General features: G+C 48.7%; 3 protein-coding genes across 3 annotated transcripts; 1 reads left to right on the forward strand and 2 right to left on the reverse strand.

Moving 5' to 3' along the window:
* Positions 1-311: 311 nt before the first annotated feature.
* LOC131271891 (uncharacterized) lies at positions 312-2,633 on the reverse strand. The gene is made up of 3 exons (XM_058273458.1): positions 2,469-2,633; positions 2,063-2,305; positions 312-1,990 (listed from the first exon to the last, which is right to left on the reverse strand). Exons 1-3 carry the CDS (start codon positions 2,518-2,520, stop codon positions 444-446), a joined length of 1,842 nt encoding a protein of 613 aa, XP_058129441.1. The 5' UTR covers positions 2,521-2,633; the 3' UTR covers positions 312-443.
* A 378-nt stretch (positions 2,634-3,011) lies between these two features.
* On the forward strand, positions 3,012-7,481 carry LOC131272101 (negative elongation factor A). The gene is made up of 4 exons (XM_058273730.1): positions 3,012-3,221; positions 3,617-6,781; positions 6,859-7,014; positions 7,122-7,481. The coding sequence occupies exons 1-4, from the start codon at positions 3,012-3,014 to the stop codon at positions 7,359-7,361; spliced, it is 3,771 nt and encodes a 1,256-aa protein (XP_058129713.1). The 3' UTR covers positions 7,362-7,481.
* Positions 7,482-10,285: 2,804 nt separating this feature from the next.
* LOC131261329 (beta-alanyl-bioamine nonribosomal peptide synthetase ebony) lies at positions 10,286-17,384 on the reverse strand. Its single transcript, XM_058263338.1, has 6 exons — positions 17,255-17,384; positions 13,190-13,654; positions 12,033-13,106; positions 11,554-11,959; positions 11,206-11,469; positions 10,286-11,126 (listed from the first exon to the last, which is right to left on the reverse strand). Exons 1-6 carry the CDS (start codon positions 17,382-17,384, stop codon positions 10,793-10,795), a joined length of 2,673 nt encoding a protein of 890 aa, XP_058119321.1. The 3' UTR covers positions 10,286-10,792.
* Between the last annotated feature and the right edge of the window lie 6,402 nt (positions 17,385-23,786).

Here is a 23,786-nt window from a genome sequence, read left to right on the forward strand (position 1 = left end):
AAGAGTATTTTGCGCTTTTTCGTGGCTTTGGAACACAAATGCCGTTTGTTCAGATTTTCCTTCCAATAAGGAATTTGCATGCAAATACGATGTTATCCCGAGGTGGCATCTTGCGTAGTTTTACTTTTGAGCAAAACTTCAATAAGGTGTATTTTTCACGTAGGTTGCACTCTTAAAAATAACCAGCATAAAGATAGCTCTAATTAGCATGACGATGAGATCCAGTGTTTAGCCTGTTATTTTTGTTCACAATACCTACGTTCACGTGCGCGCTTTGGGGAAGTAAAATAAGTTATTTAAAAAAGGTGAGGTAGTCTCTATCCATGTCTTTATTGCTTATTTTCATGTGGTTACTACATTTACAATTATGGACGGAATGAAGGCACATATGGGCACGGCATACGTGCGAGTTGGACGGAGAAAAATGAAGATCTTAGCTAAATTTAGAAGAATACTTTCAAAAACACTGCTGCCACCGAGATAAGCAACGATGTAAATGTGCTTGTGAAAGCAGCTGTCGAACGGTAAATTCTCCACTGGAAAATTGTGACCAAATTTTCGGTCTCCTTCCACGGATTCGATCCGTCGTCAAAGTGCATAGGGCACTGATCCCTCTCTCGCTCGTATTCGGTCATGTCGATCGCAACCACTGCTCCCTCGGTCCAGTTCCACGAGGTCACATCCTGCTTTAAATTACAGAAGGCACCGACGGCTTGCGACATCAGGATTCGGTTCAGATCTGCCCGTTGATACACCCAGCAGCGATATTTAGACAGTGGATCGAGGTCGTCGTACGTGATGAGATATGACTTGAGATTCTCCTGCCAGTAACCAATGCAGCTCATCCGATAATCCGGATCGCTGTAGATATCGATGGGACGACCGAGATAATCCACCGACAGACAATAATCCGCATCAATTGCCATTTCCTTCTGGTCGCCGTCGCACACGGAAAAGTCGGATATGTTTTGCTTGCAGCGAATGTCTGGCCGAGGGCTCAACGTCACACCGCCAAGGATACGCGTCTTGAACGGTGCCTCTCCTTTCTGGGTGAAGTTAAATTTGCCCGCCACGGGGCATCGAATCGGGACCGGCTTTGCGGCCAACAGTAGCTCGTACCGCCACTGCTCTTTGTTGTCGAACTGTTTCCACGCGCATACCGTCGAGAAGTCATCTTCGATTAAGGCACGTCCACGCCGATAGCGGATTATATTGTGGTGTTTTGGGACGAAATCAAAACAAACGTAGTCTGTCTGGCAACCATCGACCGTAAGACGAGCCATCATGATACGCGTGTCGCGCTGCTCTCGGCAAATATAAATCGTGCGTCGGTAACGAGACTGATCCGGTTTGTACGTTTCAACTATGTGCGTTTCATTGATTTTAACATCGCCGTCAATGTTCGCCGTGTTGATCCATTCGCCGGTGAAATTCTGCGGGAATCTGCAGCCCGGTTCGATCACATCCGCCTTCACCGGTGTGATGCGTAGACGTTCTGGAGATTTTTCTACCGTTTTCAGGGTATTGCATTCGGCTGTAATCGACACACCCAGGTACAGATCATCGTCACGATTCTTCAAGAAACAGCGATACTTTTCATCCTTTCGCGATTCCTTCGTGTTGGCTACGGCAAAATAGTGATTTTTGCCCACAAACCAATCACCCAAGCAGCTGTACTCAACCACTCCGTTGAACGTGTCTGTCATTCCGATACACTGCTTGTAGGTGATGTTGAACTTTTCGTTCGATATGAGGAACTGCGTGCCGGCCTGTTGGCACGAGTGGATCCTCGCATCCGGGTGATCACATTCGCCCGTGAAACGGAACCGATTCTGGTACGCAAACTGCCACACCCCTTCCAGCGAAGAACGACAGTTTACAGGGACGTAGTTTTCGTTGAACAGTGTTATCAGCTGCTGGTCGGTTGTTATACCGCGACAAACTCGATTTATCGTTGGATCTTCATTCTTGCCAAGAGTAACGCAGGCAGCTTTCGAAGGAAATTGAAGGTTTAAACAATAAAATTACTACGCATTGTAGCATTAAACATTGGTTTACTTACATTCATATTTTTCGAAGATGTTTAACGTCCTCGGGAATGCATGTAGACAATGAAAACAGCGTTGGCCTCGGAAAATAAACGTATAATTTGACCCCACACGCTCCATGTGTATCAGTTCTCCTCTATCCGACATAGTGTGGTCGTCTAGGACGGTCAATGTTGGCCTTCCAGTTTCCCAGGAGAACCATGATCCCTGGAGTATTTTCGGTATCGTTAGGTTGGATCGTGCTGATTGACCCGATGCTGCAATGTTCAGAACAGACAAAAGTGAATACCATTTAAAACTCATTAACCTAAGCGCCTATGCAGGTGCAATCCATTGTTGCAGGTTGAAGCTGGAAGGAATGTTCAGGGACACGCCCCGCCCGACTGCATGAAGCTATCTTGTGGGAAAACATATACTTACCATAGCCCAAAACTACTGCCAACAGCAGTAACTTCGATGTTATAGGCTTCATTTTAAGCCAAGCTTTGTAATAAAGCTAGTTTCACAATGTTGCACTAAATGTAATGAATCAAATTAACGAAAACATCTAGCATCAACTTTAATCGAGAAGCGTTGTTGACGGAATTAAAATCCAACTTGACGCTGATTCACATGACATTTACTGTCAAACATGCAGTGCTGCTACCTGTTCGAGAGACTGCCGTTGAACCGGTTGATAAAGAACCGCTTTAAATTGAAATTGGCAAATCAAACCGGTTACATATAAATTAATGATTCTCTACAAAGTAAATAATTTTAATTGTTATTGTAATCTTTTCTTTTCTGCTGATATTAAGCACCAAATGATATTAGCGAAAACAACTGAATGCTGGATGCATTGGCGCTGTCAAAACTGACTGTCATTTTCTTGCGTTGACGTGAAAACGCAATCAATGACTTAACCTCGTTGTATGTAGCTACCTATGTCTCGCGTCGCTCTTCGTCGTTCAGTTTTTATTCAAGATGGCGAACGTGCGGGACAGCGATATTTCTCTGTGGCTACATAATAAGCTTGGTACATCAAACGACTCATGGATAAGTGGTTCAATCACGTCTCAACTGAATAAGGAGGTGCTGCGCAATATCAAGGAGTGTTTTCCAGACCTACAGACGCAGGTGAAGCTGAAACTGCTGCTCAGTTTTTTCCAAATCCCCCGACGGATCGTCGAAGAGGTAAGCAAAAGCGATGGTATCATCGTGGTGCACACCAGAGTGCTGCGCGTGTGAATAGTCATCTGTCCCGCATCTAAGCAGTCGTCAGCAAAAACAGTTGGGCAGTAAACGAAGTACGAAATACTTTCATCGTGATAGTGTAGCTCCCGGGATCAATTATAAATAATTAATCTATGCCCTACGCGTCTCCCGCCTTCGAGCAATGTCATCATAAAGCATCCGGAATCGTAATCGGTTAATTAGTGCGAAAATAACGCAGCATGCATTAGACGTGTTTACTTTCCCATGTCAAGCAGCCGATGTTTTCATCGTTCGTCAACATACATGCAGCTACATTGGAGAAGCTTTGGGGGCGGAATTGAACCCTATTTTTCTATTTTGTTTATTTATTCTAGTGGAAGACCGAACTAGAGGAAGTCATAGAAGTGGCTGGTCTCGACTCGGAGCTATGGGTTTCAATGATAGCGGAAACAATAAAAACTCTGCCCACCGCTGGCTCGCTGAATACGGAGATCTCCGATTACGAAGAGACTCGACCGATTTTCACAGACATGGTGAACGAGCTGCGGCGGCTAGTGGGGAAAAATGCAGATCTTGGCCTGTTGCCACTCGAATGTCAGTATCTGAACAAATCGGCCCTCGTGTCCGTCGTCGGGCAGCAGGCAACGCCGGTGAAACATTTTACGCTGAAACGCAAACCGAAAAGTGCGGCCTTACGCGCGGAACTGGTGCAAAAGTCATCCGATGCACAGAGTTGCCTCAAGAAGATATCCGCACCTACAGTGCCTTTACGATCGCGTGGTATCCCACGTAAAATGACCGACACAACACCGCTCAAAGGTATTCCATCGCGTGTACCGACCGGTGGTTTCCGATCGCCTCCGACGACACCGGGACAGTCCCGGCCAACCATGAGCAGAACTCCGGCCGGTCGAAAAGACGGTGGCATCAAGCTGCTAGAGATAGGTGAGCAACCGTTAGGCTACGCCGCCGCTAAGAAACGAAAACGAGAGCAGGAAAAGGAGGAGCAAGCGAAGAAGGTGGCCGAACAACAGACTCAAAGTGCGACCGATGTGAAACCTGTTGTGGCTACACCGACTACTTCGGCGCCGGCGGTTACTACCACGCCGGATTATGCGGCCGGTTTATCCGCCCCTTCGACCGTGTACAGCCAACCTGCAACACCGATGCCAGCGACCTCCGGAAGCAAGGAGACTTCCTCCAGCATAATGACATCAACGGTAACCAGTACATCTCAAGCCACGGCGCAGCAGGTGCAACCAGTGCCACAGCAACCGCAACTGCAACCGGTGCAACGCCAACAGCAGCAGCAACAACAACAACAGCAGCAGCCCGAAGCGACAATAACGACTCAACAACCTCAGCCGCAACAGCCGCAGCAATCGCCGCAAACTCAAATCCAGACACCGGTTACTTTAATGGAAGAAAATCAGGTAGAAGTGAAGGCAGAGGCTAAGAAGGAAACCATCAGCATAGTGACGCCAACATCGGTCGCCGTTAGCTCGGTGCCGGTGAGCTCCGTACCCGTTCCACCGCTGGCCTACCCAACAACGAAAACAATAACCGCAACGATAATCAAAACAGAGCCCAGTGGTATCGTGGCTAGCCAATCGATTGCCAATCCTTCCCTCACGCTGTCATCGCAACCGCCATCTTTGGTGCGCACCGTTCCACTGGTATCTAAACAAGCCAAAACGGTCCTAGCAGCGTCACAGGCGAACATCTTAGCACCAGCGAGTACCGGGGGTGTGCAAATAATTCAAAAGTCGACCGGAAAAACGGTCAGCGCGGTGGCAGCGGCCGCTGCAGCAGCAACCAGTAGCAGCAACACCGCAAGTGGACCGCCAAAGATCGAAATCATTTCGTCGGAGTCGATAGTACCGGCGTCGTTGCACGCATCGATTCCAAAATCGACCACCATCATCAATCGCGGCGGAAATATTCTGTTCACTACGAAGCAGGTGCAGCCAAACACGACGGTCGCTTCCGGCGGGGCTACCATAATTCAGCAGAAAGCACCATTAACTTCGTACGTGCTAAACACTAGTTCGCCCGGCAAACAGTTGAACATCCAGCGGATAGTATCGAGCGTGAATTCCGCTGGTACACCGACTTTAACTACCACTATCTCACGTGCGCAGCATGCGCAGCAGCTGTTACAGCATCAACAGCAACAGCAGCAGCAACAACAGCAACTGCAGATTCAAGCACAGCAAGCTACTGCGCAGCCAACTAGGATCGTGCAGATTAAAACGGCGCCTACTGTTTCGCTCAACAACAGTCAACTGCTGCAGAACATACCGCCACTAATCTCGACCCAGATGCCGTCTGGTAACGCCCAGCCAACGATACTGAACATCCAGTCGCTACAGCAGCAAGGACAGCAGAGTCAGCTACAAATCACACCAACCGCCGTACCGCAGAAGCGTACAATAACGATAACGGCTCAAAATCCACCAACTGCTGGGATGACCACGTCCGTGGCGCAGATTCTACAGCAGCAGCAGCAACTACAGCAGCAACAGCAACAACAGCAGCAGCAGCAGCAGCAGCAACAGCAAGCGTTACAAGCGGCCGCCGGCCAACAGACAAAGTACACGCAGGTCGTGCTACCGCCGGGCGTAAAGGGAAACACGTACTACGTCACGAACACGCCCGGCGTGCAGAATGCGTTGAACCAGAAGGGCGTTATATTGCGCACGGTGGACGCATCGGGCAACACCGTGTACCAGCAGATTCCGCTCCACAACGTGTCTGGCCTGAGCGGCGCACTGCTGACCGGGCCTCCCGGTTTGGTCAAATCGGAACCGGACAAGTTGAGTCAAATACCTGCGCTCGTGCCGACCGGCTCGCTGCATCAAAACATTCCTGCCCTGACGCCAGTCGTAATACAACCGGCAGGGGTGCAACAGCAGGGTACGACAACGGTGGTTCAGCAGCAACAGCAGCAACAGCAGCAGACGACTACGATACCCGCGCTGATAACGAACATCACGCAAGCCCAGCAGCAGCAGCAGCAACAACAGCAAGTAAAGCAGCAAGTGATTTTCCGCCCCGTCGGTGGCGGTACGAACAGTGTGCAAACCATACTACCGCAAGGAATAACGCTTATTCAGCGGCCCGCCGCCGGTCAACCGAAGCTGGTGCAAACGATCCAGCAGGCAGCGGCCGGTGGAGCGACTGCGACGACGACTTCGGCGCAGGTTGTTGGCCAGCGTACGATCATCACCCAAATTCCGCAACAGCAGACGCAGCAAGTGCAACAGCAGCAGCAGCAGCAACACACCATACAATTCCAGGCACCGGGCACCCAGCGCACCGGCGGTACGACCATCCAGCTCGTTCAGCAGCAGCCACAGCAACAGGCGCAGACGCAAAGTCAACCGATACAGGTGCAGCGTATCCAACAGCAAGGAGCGACGGTAACGATTCAGCAGCAATCACAAGGCGGTGGAGCACAACAGCAGCAGCAACAACCACAGCAGCAACCGCAGCAGCCACAACAGCAGCAGCCGGGACGAAAAGGACTTTCCATATCGGTAGGGATTGCTTTTGTGCATCGCACGGGATTGTTTTCATTTTCTTTAACCGTTTACCTTTTTTCCCCTTATCGCAGAGCAAGTATTACATGGAAGCGCACGATATGTTCAAACGAGCCAACCGTGTGTCGCGGCTTGAGAAGGCCATCATCATCGGTTTCATGGCCGGCTACCGGAACAACCCTCGACCGAATCCGGAAAACATCGTTACAATCAAGCTGAACGAAAGTGTCGTACGTGTCCCCCCGTTCGCTCGCTGGGAGGGAGCGATCTCTGTCGCGCATCGATCCCGAATACTTATGCCCCGTTTGTTTTTGTTCCGTTTATTTTTTTTTTGTAGGAAAAAGTGCACCAAGCGGACGACCGGACGGCCCTCATGCTGGTGGAATCGCTCATCACGCTCGACTACAATTCAGGTCAGTGGAAAACATTCCGGAAGTACCGTGAGCTAGACCAGGCCCAGCAGCTCACCGAGGGTGGTGGTGCGGGTGGCGATGCGACCGCCGGAGGCACTGCGAGCGCCGCTGGAGCGGGCGGAGCGGCCTCCGCAGCTGGTCAACAAAACTCGGTAGTTATTTAATGTTTAGTATAGAGTGAACCAAAACAAAAAAAAAGGAAAAAACACGAGGAAACATTGGAAAATCGGAACACATTATATCATTCTGTTACACTGTGTCTGTCGCACGGCGCATTTAACAAGCTACTATCCCCCCGCGCTGCAATCGTAAAGCACGCTACTACCGCTAGTACTGCTTCTCGTTGCCGCGTAGCTGTGAGCGTAAACTATAGTGTTTAGAAGGGCATAGTGAGAAAATACCCTTAGCGAGTGGGCGAGGCGAGGGTGAATTAGGTGAAAACATTGTTAGGCAAAATATTATGGATATATATATATAAATATATATATTTGTACAATTCTATATGATAGTACATGCGGTTGAATCGAAGCAGAGGTAGAGATGGTTGGGAAACGAGAGGAATGCTTTGGCGATGCAGGATTCTAAGAATCGGGTATCTTATGTGTTTGCGCGCTGCGTCCAACAAGCACGCCCGGAACTTGTTTAATTTAGCGTGTTGCGTTGCTCAGTCGATCGCGGTCCCTGTTGTGGCTTTCTGCTTCCGGTAAATTTGAAGTGTACTGCATTCTCACTACACTTTGACACTGTCAGGAGTGTGTTGGCCGTTGCGATGGTTCATAGCTCGACGCAAGAGACAGGATTAACTGAGCCGGTTTATTTGTACAAAGTTGTCGTTATCTATACCCTATATCTTTCAGCGTATGGTAAAACCTGAAGCAGATTGGTACGCTTCCAACAATTTCGTTCAATTTGCGCATATTTTCCGTGCATCTTCTTGCATGGCATACCCTAGAGCCCAGAAGCCCACGCTTGTAATCGTGGTTTTTGAGTGGTTATGGACACCAGTTGTGCTTGTAATCAATTGCGATTGGATAAGGTTTCGATCGGACGATCGGAAAAACTTTATTTGCACATTCACTGTTAATGCGCAGTTCGCACTATGATTTGTTTTTTCAGAGTGGTTGAACATAATAGCAATCGTCACCTTAAAAATTCACAAACCCTTTCCAACTTCATAACATTCCATTCCAATTTCGTAGCATACAATTCCATCGACTTAGTGCTTTTTATTTTTTAAATGGTTTGTTCCGCAGTTTATTCACCTGGCCACCTTTCTCTGCTAGTTGAAATTGTATGTATCGAAGTTGAATGCTTTTAAAAGTTAAAAGTTGGAATACCTAAACCTAAATCCCTCCCACGAGATAAAAATCAACGTTGAAATGGATTGCTACTAAGTTGAATTGCACTGAAAGAAGCAAAAGCGACGATGCAATGGAGCATTTCGTTTTTTTAGTCTCTTAAAAATTTACGTTGTGTGTAATAGTTTGCAGCAAAGTGGGCTTTATCAAAATAAAAGAAAAATATAAAACTAAAAAAAAGTAGCTATAATTATCAAAAAGAATGCCATCGAAGGATAAATGAGGGAAGCTTTGAGTGGTTGAAGCAATTGTGAAATAACTGATCACGAGCATCCGTCAACACCAAGTGGTGTTGAACAATGAATGATCATGATGGGTGGGCATAGATTAATCGTTAGCCAATTATTGATTGCGCAGGTTATGATGGCATGGCGAATAGTGATTTTGGACTTCTGCTGTAACGATGCGACGGAAATAGTTAAATGTGCATTCATTATCGCTACAGCTAGGCGCGCGGGTCGGTATGAACCAATAAGGCAATCTAATGTTGCATTAGAATGTATACAAGCAAAACAAAATGGGTTAACTGTAGCACTTGTGTATTCAATGACTTTACACAAGCGTAAATAAGAGAAATTGCAAATAAAATGCACGTTGAACGGAGGTAGTGAACCGCTGGAAACCAGAGTGCATCGATAAAAATAGTGGACATAATGATACTATATAAAAACAAAAAACAAATCAAATTGATAGCTTTATTATTACACTTTGATGACAGCTTGTGATGAAAAAAAAAATGTATGGATCATGGATCGGTTTAAAGCTTTCCCCAGGCTGGAAACAGTATTGATCGTAAGGGATAACTATCCCAAATGCTGTGCTTGTTCGTGGTGAGTGAAGAGTAAATATGCCGTACGGACTGTGATCCTTTCATTCGAATTGGTTGCGATTTTCTTTTTTTTTTAACAAAATTTCAATAATTCAATATTTCAAAATTGATTATATTTTCTACCACACATCTGTTTGTCCCACAACTGCAATACGTGCGTTTCGATTTGTAAATATAAATCATCTGCTTTAGATCCTCATTGTTACATACTGAAGTAGCGAAGAAGCTTTTAACTTTATATAACAAAATATTATCAAACATCGTTTTGCGAATACCGAATGGATTTGCTGGTCCAGGAATATAATGTGGCTTGCCATACAGATGATGTAGTGTGCTGCCAAAATGCTCCCAGTAATCTCCCAGCTCTCTTGTGATCAGACATAAGTGAGCCGTAGAAAAAACGTCTAAGTAAATAGTGCGGATGTTTTGGTATCAATTTTTGATGGCATCAATTTAGATGAGTGTGCCTTTAGTACTTTAAGCCGATATGCAAATCAACAACTAGACGATTAAACCCACCATATTATCCCAAATCACCGTATATTGGCGTGTGTAACATCACATTTATATTACAACATCCCAAAACATATTCCCCAGCTTCGAGCTAGTTTTTTTTGTAACAAATTTTGTTTGTAAAGTTGATTTGTTTGTTGATTTGAAAAGATATATTTATGTATATAAAAAGTATATTTAACCCTGCTAGTTGCATAAAAACTGTTTGAAAAAACAAAATTCCCACTACTTCCTAGAGATAACACTACTTTTGGCAGCGATAATCGTAGATGAAGAAGGTCGCGTGTTAAAGTCCGGTACGTTAAAGGACTGCTAAAATATTGATCTGGAATGAAACAGGTATTCAGTGTTTTTTTTTATTAAAATTTTATTCATTAAAATGTGTCTCTTATCTTTCTAGTTAGCTTCCAGGGTTGACATGCACTCCCATAGCGGTGTGTGCCGTTTTTGGAACTTGTTCCTAAGCGTGGGCACACTTCCTTTCTGAACCGGTGCGCAGCTTAAAATCACAATTTTTTGTCATTACTAATGCAAAGAATGTTTGCATCTAGGATTTTTTTTTACTTTGAAAAGAGTATACTAACCGATCGCAACGAACGCTTCTATACCGTAACTAAAAAAAAAATACTGTTCGCTTAAATACTAAGGTCGACAACGACGGTTACGGCGAAGAACTGGAAACCCCATACCGAGTACAGAAGAGTAGGGTGTCGGTGAATAATAGTGTGAACCAGGGCATTCGGTGGCTTCAGGTTCCCTGTACTGTCCTCCCGTGTGCGGAGGAAGGATTGGTTGTGCGCGAATAGTGGTTTTTCTTTTTTTTATAAATAAAAATAACTTAATTCGTCGGCCGGCGGACCGACCAATCCTTAGCTTAACCGCTCGGCTCGGTGTTTCACTGCTGCCGAATGTCCTTCCAGTGTACCACCGCCCGCTGGCTGTTGGGGGCGGCCGCAAACGGTCTCGACCCGTCCGCGCTGTAGACGAACTGGTTAACCTGATAGTCCAGCATCGTCTCGTAGTGGTACACGTTCGAGCCAAGCTGCTGCGTGAGCGGGTTGGTGTTGGTGGTGAAGATGCCGGCAAAGTTTCGACGCTTGGCCAGCTTCAGCACCTCGCTCTCCATGAAGTGCATCGCTTCGATGTTCTCCTGGGCGGACAGTTCCGCACACGTGCCCATCATGAAGGAGTGTAGGATCTGGTTCACGCCTTCCGGCAGCACACTATCCCTGTGTGAGGGGAGAAAGAACCGGATATTAGCCCCCCGCCTCGCAAGAGAATGTTTTTAATGCGCCACCAAGTGCTTACCGAATCGGTCCTTCCACAAACTCTAGGAACTCAAACACGATGATCAGCTTGCTGGTGACCGTCACTTCCGGTTCGTCACGAGCATCGAAGTTCAGCGAGACGCCCACCGACCGGCCGGTTTCGTCTTTGATGATGAAGCTCAGCCCCTTCTCGATCAGGACGAGCCAGATGTCCTCCAGGATGTCCTTGTAGTCCGTCTCGTAGATCTGAGGCTTGAGCCACTGCTCCAGGTCGGCCTTCTCGAAGAAGCTCGACGTAATGATGCTATAGTGGGGACAAGTAAAGCGATCATAAGTTAGGTACTAAGCATCATCGGAGGCCATCCGAGACCCGAACCCTAAAACCTACTCGATGGTGTCCTTTTTGTGCTCCAGCGCCAGCGGAAACGCGGTCAGCTGCATGCGATAGTCGAAGCTCGGCGTCAGACGCTCTTTGGTATTGAGTTCATCGTCGAACGTGCACAGCTTTAGCTCGCGCTCGTCGGCACAGATCTTGTTGAGAATTTCGCCCAAATTGTTCGCCCCGATGAACGTGGTGATGCTGACCGGGTAGCCCTTACCGCACAGCTTCGTCACGGTGATGATGGAGTTCAGCGAGTTGCCGCCGAGCTCGTAGAAGTTGCTCGACAGGCAGATCTTGGCTCGCGTCGAACGCCCGATCACTTGGCCGACCGTCTCGAACAGGTCCTTCGCCACGGCTAGCTGGCTCACCGGCACGTCGCTGTAGTCGTACTCGATCTCGATCTCCGTGTCGTCTGAAAGTTGAGAGGACGGTTCGCGGTTGTTAGACATTGACATCGGTCGTTTGCCCGGTCACCCCAAGCTTACCGTTGTTGTTGGTGTTCTCGTACATCTTCAGCAGCGTCTGACGATCAATCTTGCCGTTGACGAGCAGCGGTATGCTGTCGAGGAGGATCACCTGTGGGATCATGTAGTGGGCCAGCTTATCCGCCAGCGCCCCCTCGACCTGCAGTCCCGTTTGATAGTGACTGTTCGCCTCGAGGGTGACGAACCCGAGCAGCGCCTGGTCGATCTCGCCGGCGTGGTAGCACAGCACGATACCCTTATCGATGCCGGGCAGGCCGAGCAGGTTGGCTTCCACCTCGGACAGATCGACCCGGTGGCCACGGATCTTGATTTGTGAGTCCGTTCGGCCCTGGTAGTACACGCAGCCCTTGCTGACCGACGCGTAGTCCCCGGTGCGATACAGACGCGCGAACGCCGGGTCGATCGACAGCGGATTGTCGATGAAGCGATCCCTGTCACGCCCGTTCACGTAACCCTCGGCCAGGTTCAGCCCCGACACGTACAGCTCACCGATCTCTTTCGCCTGCACCGGGTGAAGGTTGGGGCCGAGGATGTAGATGACCGTGTTGCTGAGCGGGTAACCGATCGGCACCTTTTCGTAGTTATCCAGCTGGCGCTTCGACTCGCACACGAAGTACGTCACGTCGCCCATCACCTCGGTCGAGCCGTAGAAGTTGCACAGCTCGTGCACACCCTCCTCGAAGTAGTCGAAGAACTCGCGGGCCAGCGATATCTGCAGTGGCTCGCCGGAGCACACCCACGTCCGGAGACTGTAGAGCAGCTTCGCGCCACCGTTGGCCTGCTGCTGCAGGGGCAGATAGAGCAGCAGCGAACGGAGCAGGGTCGGGACTAGCACCAACCGCTCAATCCGATAGCGCTCGAGCAGTTCGACCAGCCGCTCCGGATTGTTGGTGATCTTCTTCGGTACCACGATGATCGCCATACCGTTCAGCAGCGGACCCCAGATCTCCGTGACCGAGTCGACGAACGTGAGGGCCGTCTTGAACACACCGACCCGCTCGGTCGGCGAGTACGGGAAGCGGTCCCACTGCCACTGCAGCCGGTTCAGAATGGTCTCATGGTTGAGGCGCACGCCTGCAAACAATAAAATAAGGTTACCAGCACGCCTTTTATTACCTCTGTCACCGCCATTGTTTGTGCTAGTTGTGGTCACCTACCTTTCGGCACACCGGTACTACCGGAGGTGTACAGGACGAGGGCCAGCTGGCTCTCGCCGTGGCCGAGCATCGCGTCCGGCCGGATGTTGGCGTTGCTCATGTCGCTCGCGCGCTTCCGCAGCTCGGCGTAGCTGATGGCCGGCGTCTTCCCGAAGATGGCCGCATTGTCGTAGTCATCGTCGTACACGACCAGCACCGGCTTCGCCTCACCCAGTATGTGCTGGATGCGGTTCGGGGGGAATGTCGGATCGATCGGCAGGTACGCCGCACCGGCCTTCCAGATCGCCAGCAGCATCGTCACCAGCCGGTCGGTTGGGTGCATGCACACCGCCACGATGTGGTCCCCGTCGCTGTTCGCCGGCGAGCGGAAGTGCTCCTTGATGCGGTTCAGGGCGGCCGCCGCCAGGCGGTTCGCCGTCGAGTTCAGCACATTGTAGTTGATCTGCAGCTCCCCACGGCGCTCATCTGTTGGGGGTGAGGAAGTAGTCGAAGTGCTATCATGTATACTAACTTATCGACTCGAACGAATAGGAATGGCACGGTAGGAATGCTAGAGCACAATGTCAGTCGGTGAACACGGTCGCAGTGACTCTCATGGTCACTTGGAGTTGGAGTATTTTGTCACGGCAATGATTATCCCTTGCATCTAGCCTTTGTTTGAGCCATCTTGCCATTGTCTAATCTCTAGCAGAACGAACACTCACACACACCTCCCCGTCCCCTCTGCCCCCTTCCCCAGAACGTTCCGATCAGTCCCATTTTGGTTGCTCACGGCTAATGTAACAATTGTACTTGAGTTGCCTAGTCCTAGTTCATTGTCGATGTCGCCATGAGTGCGTTTTTTTACGGTATTGATGGAACGATTTTCTTAAGGTTATCAACCGCTACACCGTGCGCGCGCGCTCGTTCTTTGGCTGTATACCTCTCTCTCTCTCTCTATCCCTCTGGCGTCCCTCTCACCCGTCCCAACTGCGGCCAAACGGCTGACCAACGCTGGCAATGGCAATGCGAGCGCGCGCCGTTGCATTCGGTTGCGCAAAAACGCTCGCCGCGCAAAAAGTACGCCGTGCAACCGGTGTCGTGGTTGTGCAAGTAGGCAAGTAAGTAACCCGTTCACCTGTCCAATCGTCCGCACCACGATGGCGCGTCTAATGTGCCCGCCGCAGGGCAGGCCAACTCGCACCGGCCGGGCCAAACCCTTTCGCACCCCTTCGGCGCACTTGAAGTCATACTTGAAGTACGCGCGTTCCCGCTTAAAGCTTTCGCAGCCCCCTTTCCCTCCCATCATTTGCCCCGCGGACGGGGTGGCGGGATGTCGATTTGGCTGGGAGGAAGTGGGTGGCTTTATTGGGTAACGGCATGATGATCTTCGTTGACGCTGGTTTGGAGTTTGTCCTCCGTTAGCACGAGCTAGACGAGGTCCGGTGATCGGAGATCGGACGTGTGGCGTGGCGTGGCAAGACGCGGTGTTGTGTTTGGCTGGTGGTGGCGGTGAAAATGTTAGATGGAGAAGTGAGAAAAAAAAACACCACCCAAACACACACCCCGAAAAAAGAGAACTCAAAAAGAAACACCCAATTGCTCACGGTCAAGACGGTGGTGGTTCGGAGGAAACTCGATGAGCACGAAACAAAACGATGCCGATGGTTATTTTTCCTTGCCGTTGTTGTTGTTGTATACCGCCTGTTCCCTAACCTCCGCCGTCTCTTCGTCATGGAGCCTTTGCAAGAGGGGGTTTTTTTATGCCGTGGCCATTACACGGGCGTTGGTACGCTCGGCTCGCTGGTGGCTCACTTTCATTGGCCTTGAACTAGAATTCATGGTCCGCAGATTTCGGACCCACCCCGCTCCCGCCAGCAACCCACCCTGATCCGATGCTAAAAGTTAGTCTGTGCTTTCGGTTTCCTTTTTCTTCGGTTCACATCCAATAAAAGTACCATGGACCTCGAGGGCCTCCGCGGGCGAACAAACATGACACAGGGTTTTGGATTACCAACGAACCTAGCAGGCTGCCCGGACGATGCCGTTCAACCGGGTACGGTTGCGGTGAAAGGCACACATTAGCCGAAATTAAATGCATCGGCGAAGGTATCTAGTGGGTTGGTACCCGCTTCGTGCGATGCATTTGTCACAGCATTGATTTTTCTTGGCGGCTCTGGCAGGTTGGTGCGTGTCTGCACGCCATGCTTGCTATAGGTACCGAGAGACCAAAAACGATAACAAAAAACCTATGGATTGGTTCTTCAACGTCTCTTGTCACACGCAGACACCAATTATGCGCGCCTGATGTCATTGAACACCCTACCACCCTACACGGTCTTTGCCAATGTAATAATTATGAACCAAGCGTGCGGGCTCCACCAAGTGTCTCGCTTAAAAGAATCCATTCTATAAGAAATTATTTTCTTAAGGATGATGGTAGAACTGGCTCGATGAAATGGCTTTTCATCACCCGTCTTGGCTAATCTAAATATATGATGACTGCATTCTCGGGCTCTCGCTGAAACCTGTCCAATCGTCTTTGCCAATAATAATGTTGATCCAATTAGCAAATCATTCAATTTGAATGATTCCACTTGGCAATATTTTCTAGTATAAAACGTCCCTCAATTTGCGTAACAGGTTCTATTGAAATAGTTTCCAATCAACAAGATTGTATATTGCATGGCTGTAAATGATAGGCTGTTTAACACCTTTTTGCACCTCATATATATCATCAACTTGAGGCAACTAAACATTTCATCGATTAGTTATTTTCTTTGGTTTGCATAAATTTTAATTTAAATTCAATAAATGTCAATGTATGTTTCAGTTTTCATATAACAGCATAGCGTCACAAAATATCATGTAATCTGGAGGGCGTAAATTAATTTGGTTCAAACCCAAAGTGAACGAAGAAGTAAGTCTTACGCGAGTTGGTGTTTAGGTTTATTTTAATAGAGAGTACCGATGGGTTGTAAGAAATAGCCTCTGCGCCGTAGAACGGTGTCTGTATGATTGAATCTCATTTTGAATTTCTTTATACTGATCTAATCTCTTGCCTTGATGACGTCCTCAATTCGGAGAACCCCGGCTGAGTTATACTTCCAGATCAGGGCGTATAGATTTGAACTGGTAATAAACGCTTAAAACACGTGTACCTCACTCAAGCCTACATTTGAACAAGGTTAACAAGATTATATAGATTATTTTATATGTAAATCTTGTCCAACAGTAGCATTAATCGATGAATCTACGATTCACAAGCGTAACTATGGTAAACTGATAAAAAATACCTATCTCATCAATAAATGTTTTATGATTTTCAATAGTAATTGGAATAAGAGACTGGGACATAAGGATAAAAGTCGTAAAATCGCACGTCTTGCAATAAAACTTTGGTAGCTGCTGTTGTATAGATTAAATTGTACTGTAAATGTAAACTTATTTTTATAGTCATAATTTTAAACCATCTTCTACAAGAATTTAGAATCATTTTCGACAAGAAGAAGAAGAAAAATTTGTGAACAATATCTTCTTTTGTTGATGATTGTATAACAATAACTCGTGTGTTGTGTATGCAATTTAAAACTACGCTATAAACATAGGACCGTTTTTAAGCTAGCGCCTGTTATTTTAAACGTTAAATTTTAGATTTTAAAGTGATGAATAAAATTAGATTTTTGATAAACAATTTGATTGATGATTTGGATTGTGCGATTTAAAATGATTGTTTGGATTGTGCGATTTAAAATGACAGTTAATATGAGGTTTTCCAATAGAACGCTCCATGGCGGTGCGGAAATAAAAGAAAAACTACATGTAATCCTAACCTCATAACACCTGACCTTCGTCTAGATGGCAAGTCACTAGATGGCCAGAACAAACGTCAACCCTTCACGGCCGGTGCACCCGAAGTCACCCATGCACGGTGGCATCGTTTCGTGGTCGGTCAGTAGAAATCGAGGTACGTCCAATTGATTTAAGGGGGCGAGAGGGGAGGTTTGGGGGGGGTGTCTCCTACCAGTTGGAGGGGTTACTTTGATGTCAAAAAAAAAAAAAAAAGGTTGACGAACGAATGCTTACCGTCGTAGATGATGGCCGTATCGGTGCCGCAGAATTGGTCGACGTTAGCTTCGAAGGTCCGATGGAGCAGGGTCGTTTCCAGCGGGCACAGCTGTCCCTTGACGATGGCTGGCTGCGGCAGGGTACCCATGGTGGCCTGTGGATGTTCCGGTGGTTGCTTCGGGTCGACGGTGTCCTAGCCGGGCTGCTTGCTGATGGCCTTCTTGGTTCGACGCGTGTTTCGCACACTTTCGTCTACTTCCTTCCTCGGCCTGGAAAAAAGGGAAGGTGAAGCAAACAAATTGAATGGTGAGAAGCGAACGGGACCAAGGCTGGTGGTAAATCGTCGGTCATTTGACTGAAATCGCACCGAAAATCCTCGGAAATCGGTAAGGATTAATGGGCTACTCCAAAGTATGACCTATCGTGACGGGAGCTTTTAAGCTGCAACATTCTTCGCCCGGAATCGAGCGTCTAAACCCCGACATCATCAAAACACCACCACCTCCTGGGGCTTGGAGGTGATCGCCTACAGGGCCTCCGACCTCCCTCCGCCCCATGTTGTCGAGGGGAGATCGATTAATTTATTTGATTATTCGGCACGCGTGCCACTAACTGGTTCTGCCCGATTCGTCCTTTACGTTCGTCGCACGCCACTACATCCGGTCGCTAGCCCGGGTGGTGCCTCGGAAGGGGGGGTTGTGAGGGGTGAAATGTGTGTGAAGTAGATCCGCCTGCATTTTTTGTCGCTTTTGCTTCTGCGCCGTTCGCTAAGACAAACCGCGGAGGTTGTGCGTGAGGCCTGGCACGCGCCATTCGCGCTGATGAAGTGATACACTTTCGGCGTCCGCCTGGTGGACATCGTTTGAAGCAGCCGCATCTTGCCGCCCGTTAAAGACTGCTCAAGGTTTGCTCAAGTTTAAATCACATTCGAACGTTTTTTTGATCTTTCTGGTTGTTGCTCTGGTTTTTTTTTAAATGTTTTTGCAACTAGCTCCTTCGAGTGTTGCAGTTTTTTTGTCCACCATGTTCGCAAACGACTCGCTGAAGCTCGCCGTGTGCGTGCGTGCGTGCGTGTGTGCCTTTTTCTTTTTGGACTACACCGGTTTTCTTTTGTTCGGGCGCCTACGAACCCATTACCACCACCCCTCCCAGGGGGGTATGTCGTGGAGGCGAGTGGGTGGGCTTTTCTTTTCTTTATTTTTGCGTGTTCCGTATGTTCACCCTTGTGCTGGCGGGTGGGAGGGTTGAGTGGAAATCCCCTGCACCGTGGACCGTGGACAGCTTACATGAACTTGAAAGTGGCGACACACAGCCATCTCACGATCCAAGGTCGTCCCAGGCTGACCAGTACCTTGGCCGAGAAGAATTAATGCTCGCGGCTACTAAAACTGTGTACATACCCGCATAAGCACACACATACACACACGCTGATTCCCTTCGCTAAAAATATGCCGGGCCGAAAATCGTTCACGAGCTACCGTTTTCGTGTTGCGACGCATGCCAGTAACGATCATCGATCCTGCGGGGTGTGTTTTTTCTTAATTAATCATCATGCCGCTCCACTCGGAACCGGCGGTAGCATACCGGGCCCCGGAGCATAACCCAGCCTGGGGAGGATGCATTCTTTACAGAATGCTGCAACATGCATAGTTGCCATTCTACATGGTTCTCGTTATGGCCCGGCGGCGAGGGTAACGCGTTACGGCTATAAATAATGGAGTATGCTGTTCGTCCGGTAGAACAAAACATCCGGGATGCCCCCCTCCCCCTCCCTTCGCCCACGGGTCCAAAAGCCTGCGAATGTCCCTGGCCGCCGTCGTCGTGAATGTCATGAACGCTGTTCCATTTCGGAATTGGTTGGTCGGGCAGCATCGAGACACGCGCAGCATCGCAAACATCATTGCGCCGTTCTCCTGGTTATCCTTGGAGACATTTGGACAACCATTAACGTCAATTGGAAGGCAGTGGGCATTACAAAAAAAAAACAACCATCGCTGGACACTTTAAATCCTGCGCGTCCTACTGGTAGCCATCGATTGCGGGCTTAAGATTATAAATGCCTTGCAACCGGCCAAACGATTTGGCACGCGTCATGCGTTACACATTTTGTTTTACGTCTGTTTTGGAAGACGATCGGCTCGACACCAATCGACGACCGCTTCCGGTTCACAGGTGCGCCTACCTTTCGGATTTCTACCTCAGTGATTCTCAAATTCTCAACCTGTGATGTCCGCAACCTGCCCCCGGAACTGGAAGTCATTACTGGAAGCAGTTACGGATTTAACTGTCATAACTGGAAGCAGTGGCGAGGGGCCGCCGAAGCAGGCATGGGGCCCCAAACCTTCAAGGTCCAAGGATCATTCATAATTAAAGTAATATTGTATAGAATTTATAAATCTTCTTAATGATCGAAAGGTAAAATTTGTTTGTTGATAAAAAAATATGTTTCATAGTAAATCAATAGGAACCAATCATATATTTGGATGCAACAACAAGATTTGGGAATTTATCAAGCATAGCACTAAGATAATGCGTTGAAAAACTTAACAATTGGATCCAACTGATATCGCAATGCGTTTTTGACATATTCTGTTAGATGTTGCCATACATTTGAAAAAAGTTGCATACCATTCTTTATACAAATCGTGATTCCTTCTTAAACGAGTTATGTTTTGAAACGAATACTTCATGCGGATCTTAAAGGGGGAAGTAAAATTATATCATTTTTTATCCGGTTGGTTGAATAAGAATTAGACAGAATTGATAAAAGAAAACTTAGAGGAGACCGCCAGAAAACTTATTGATTGTGGGATAAAAGTAATAGCTAACATTGATTTTGTTGAAAATTTATCATGTTTTACGGTATTACGTAGGGGCCCCGTTCATTTTACCCGTTAGGGCCACCATGAGCGTAAATCCTTCGCTGGACTGGAAGACGAGAAAAACCCCAAAGCCACCGAGCGGGCTGTCGAGCGAACAAATTCTCCCCGTGAATGAAACTCCCCGTTTAGGAAGTCGAGCAGGAAGCGTCGAGCGTTGTTCCAGCCGGCTCGTGAAAGGCAAAGCGAAGGGTATTTGCCCCTTTCCATCGTAAATCGGTAACGGCGTCATCGTCAGGCGGAGTGACTGCTACTTATAGCATGCATGGTATATGGCCATCTACTCCCCCTCCCCAGCATCATGGTTCTGGTGGCGTGCTATTTTTGGATCCATCTCGGTACTACCCAACCTGTCAGCAAGGACCTCCGCGGCCTCCGGTTGCATTTCCGGGCTCGAATGCACTTGGCGCGAGTAAATGGGAAGCTATTTTTGAGCAATGCGAAGCAATTTAAGCTCGCCAAAAGCGCGCTGCTCGTGATTGTTGATTCGTTACGGTGGTGGTGTCGTGCTGTCCAGCAGCTTCTCCGCTGCACCGACCGCTCAAGGTGCGGTCAAGGCTTCCCGACTGGTTCGCAAGATGATATTTTTAAACCAACCCCGGAGCCGGTTTTCGGGACGGTTTATTTTTAGACGAAGGTAAAGCGCTAAAAAATTACCACCGCTTACATGACAGTAAGTGACGGTTGGGAAGTTTTCGCTTCCTGTATTTTCTTTTCGTCCTTGAAAGAACCACTGCAAGCTATGCAAGCTGGTTTTCGTGGGTATCCATAGTGCGCCGCCGGACACGCAAGTGGCTTCCCGTAAAGTTCTACGGCACCGGAATAAATTACCACCAATTGGCGCAGAATAATCAGTGTGCTGCAAGGATGGCAAGTTGATCGGCGGTCCAATTCGGAACGTGTTGGATCAGAAATAAAAAAGGGTAAAAGAGACCGAAAAAAGTTGTTGTAATTAATTGCCCACACGTCGGTAGAATTCTTAAATTGCTTCCACCCAATCAGATGAGCGTTCTGGGAGAGTTAATTTCGTTCGGTAAATTCGCATCATCAATTGAAGTCTGGCGTCGAAATCTGCGAAGTAAATAAATCTAATCGCAATTTTGCCCCCCCCCCCCCTTCCCTGCCCTCCCGGGGCCAATGGTTATGTGGGCAATTGGTCGATTGGTGGTCGGCCATGGGGTTGCAAATTTGGAAATAATTTCTGCTCATCAAGCAATTGACATAACAAGGTACCCGAAATGAGGAAACGGTCACACGAGGGTGGGGGGGGGGGGTAATCGGGCGGATGGGTGGTTTTGTTTACCCGGGGTTGGATTCAATGGCAGGAAATTTTAATTAGAAATTGTACGCCTCAAATCCAATCGTTCTCGGGGAAGGGGACCGAACTTCCGTCGATGACCTCCCGCGGACGTAAGGATTGGGAGGAGAGAACCAAGGACCACAGATCGCGCGGCTCATTACGTACCCCCCCTCCCACCACGGTGGACAGATTGAGGCCATTACGACAGAACCTCCCCCCAGCCTGACCGGGACACAAGGGCCAAGGTTGATCTTTTCCCCGGCCGAGGGGACCACACGCTGGGCGCGCTGCCGGTTTAGCGTACAAACACGCGAACCGAACCAATATTTATAATACCCGTCACACTGTTGGCCACTTTGGTGGTAATTTGATTAACCGCAAAGCTTCACCGCACCGCACATCGGCCCACCAATTGGCTCCGCCGAAGTTTTGGGTAACCGCCGACCGTGCGCCGTCGTTGGAAAATTACTCACAATTACTTTATTGAAAGATTACCACCGGTAATAGGGGCCTCGAGTTGGAGTCGGTATGTGATTTTGTTTTTTTTTTACTTTTTTTCTAACGACAAGCGGCCACTCGCCTGTGAAGGGGCCATTTCGTTTTGCATACAACTTTGCTGCCTACCGCGGGGCGGTCCGGCTTTCCTTGGGGCTTGGGTTCGGTCTCGGTTGCGGAATCGCAGCCGTTCTTTGTGCTTCAGTCTTTGATCTACCCGAATCGGCAACGCTAGGGGGTTGTGGGAAAACGGTGACATTTCTAGAGGAACTCTCGAACGCCTCCAAGTATCCTTTCGCCGGACGTTGTCATAAATTACGTCAAAACCAGATCAGGTCGCAACGGCAAAGGCAAAGGCTTGGTTCAAATGAAAAGTGTAATAAAAAAATTAAAACTGGGGACATAAAACCTCCCCGACCAGTTCCGCTTGCTAGACGAACTGCAACGGCCGGCGCAGGGTGGCAAAGCACGCCGAAGGTTGGCCAAAACGGTTTGAACTCCTCGAGCTTTGAACACCCGTACTCGAGGTGGCTAAAACATAGAACGTCAGAGGACAGCCAAGTGAACTCTCCCCTTCAATTTCCCCGCCTCCTCGGCGGGCAGCACTTCCTGTCAGTTCGCTTAATTGATCGCTGGCAGTGGCCGGAGTGCCAAATGGCACCGACAACAAATCAATTACAGTGTTGTTGGTGGTCGATAAATTATTCATTCTTAAGCCGAGCGTGGCTCTCGCCGCGGGGGGAGGCGAATGTGTGGCCGATTCTGCCAGGTGGGGCTGTATTTTTTTTTTTCTACCTAACTTTAATAAACTTCGCCTAACGCCTAAATTTTTGATACACATTGATTGCAGCCGGTTTTGCCAGAACCCGTCTTTTAGGACCCGGAGAAGCACGGATCCGTTTCGGCACGTGCCGTGGTCGTGTCCTTGATCAAATCCGGTCCGAATTTTAGCTTCCTTACCGAGCTCAATCGCTCAACTGTGATGACTAGGTGCTTTTCTTCCTGCCCTCTGTCCCTGCCGTGACACTCACTGTCCACTGGTCCGGTGTTTGATTGATCGAAAATAGCACCACCGAAACGGGAAAGGACGAAGGAACACGAACGGAGGAACCTCTTAGGAGAAATATAAATAACATTATTCGGGCTCCACTCTCCTGTGCGTGTGCGTGTGCGTGTGTGTAAGGCTACAAGTTCTCCACAACGGTTTGTTAGCACCCTTTTCTGAAATGCGTCCTTGCGCTTGACCATCGTTTGACAGGCTGTCACTGATTGAAATGGGAACCCGAACCGGCTCCGGGTTGTTGTGTACGATTGCTGGGAAATTGAATATCTGTTATGACTTTCAAAAACATGCCGAAACCCTTTTCAGGGGGGGGGGAGGGGAAAGGACATCAACCGTCCCGGGTTACCCGGAGGCCTTGACATTCGTGTACCGCGCGGTGCCAAAACGGGCCAGAACCGTTTCGATCGTAAGCCTCAGCTTTAGGATTTTCTGCCGGCTATAACGTAGATCGTTTACCGCCAAGGACAGCAGCATCACGCTATGCTAATCCATGAAATTGGCTTGGTGAGTGGTCGCGTGCCAAGGGTTATTCAACCCGGTGGCCCTGCCGAGCTGGCTGGGAAATGAAGATCTAGTTCCTCGGTTTGGTGCTGGCAGCTTCGATCGCTGCTGTCGCCTACTCCGTGGTTACACCGTGAGGCGCACGCGATCTCCCGCTAGCTCTCAGCAAGTGCTTAAGCAAACCCGTGTGCTTATGGAGGCCCTACGGCTAACGAGCTGTTTTGTGGCTGAAACTCTAAACAACCAACCTAACGATTTAATTACGGTCGAAGGTGGTTGCGGTCGAAGGCGTAACCTCTGACACTGCTCCAA

This window comes from Anopheles coustani, chromosome 3 (genome assembly GCF_943734705.1).
Source record: "Anopheles coustani chromosome 3, idAnoCousDA_361_x.2, whole genome shotgun sequence".
Lineage (NCBI taxonomy): Eukaryota > Metazoa > Arthropoda > Insecta > Diptera > Culicidae > Anopheles > Anopheles coustani.

Coding starts and splice junctions, on each gene's coding strand:
- LOC131271891 (XM_058273458.1), bottom strand. CDS start 2,520: ATGAAGCCTATAACATCGAAGTTACTGCTGTTGGCAGTAGTTTTGGGC. Junction 2,306..2,468: donor GGCAGTAGTTTTGGGCTATG/GTAAGTATATGT, acceptor TGAACATTGCAG/CATCGGGTCAATCAGCACGA. Junction 1,991..2,062: donor CATCTTCGAAAAATATGAAT/GTAAGTAAACCA, acceptor TTCCTTCGAAAG/CTGCCTGCGTTACTCTTGGC.
- LOC131272101 (XM_058273730.1), top strand. CDS start 3,012: ATGGCGAACGTGCGGGACAGCGATATTTCTCTGTGGCTACATAATAAG. Junction 6,782..6,858: donor GAAAAGGACTTTCCATATCG/GTAGGGATTGCT, acceptor CCCTTATCGCAG/AGCAAGTATTACATGGAAGC. Junction 7,015..7,121: donor TCAAGCTGAACGAAAGTGTC/GTACGTGTCCCC, acceptor TTTTTTTTGTAG/GAAAAAGTGCACCAAGCGGA.
- LOC131261329 (XM_058263338.1), bottom strand. CDS start 17,384: ATGGGTACCCTGCCGCAGCCAGCCATCGTCAAGGGACAGCTGTGCCCG. Junction 13,107..13,189: donor TAGTACCGGTGTGCCGAAAG/GTAGGTGACCAC, acceptor TATTGTTTGCAG/GCGTGCGCCTCAACCATGAG. Junction 11,470..11,553: donor CACAAAAAGGACACCATCGA/GTAGGTTTTAGG, acceptor TCCCCACTATAG/CATCATTACGTCGAGCTTCT.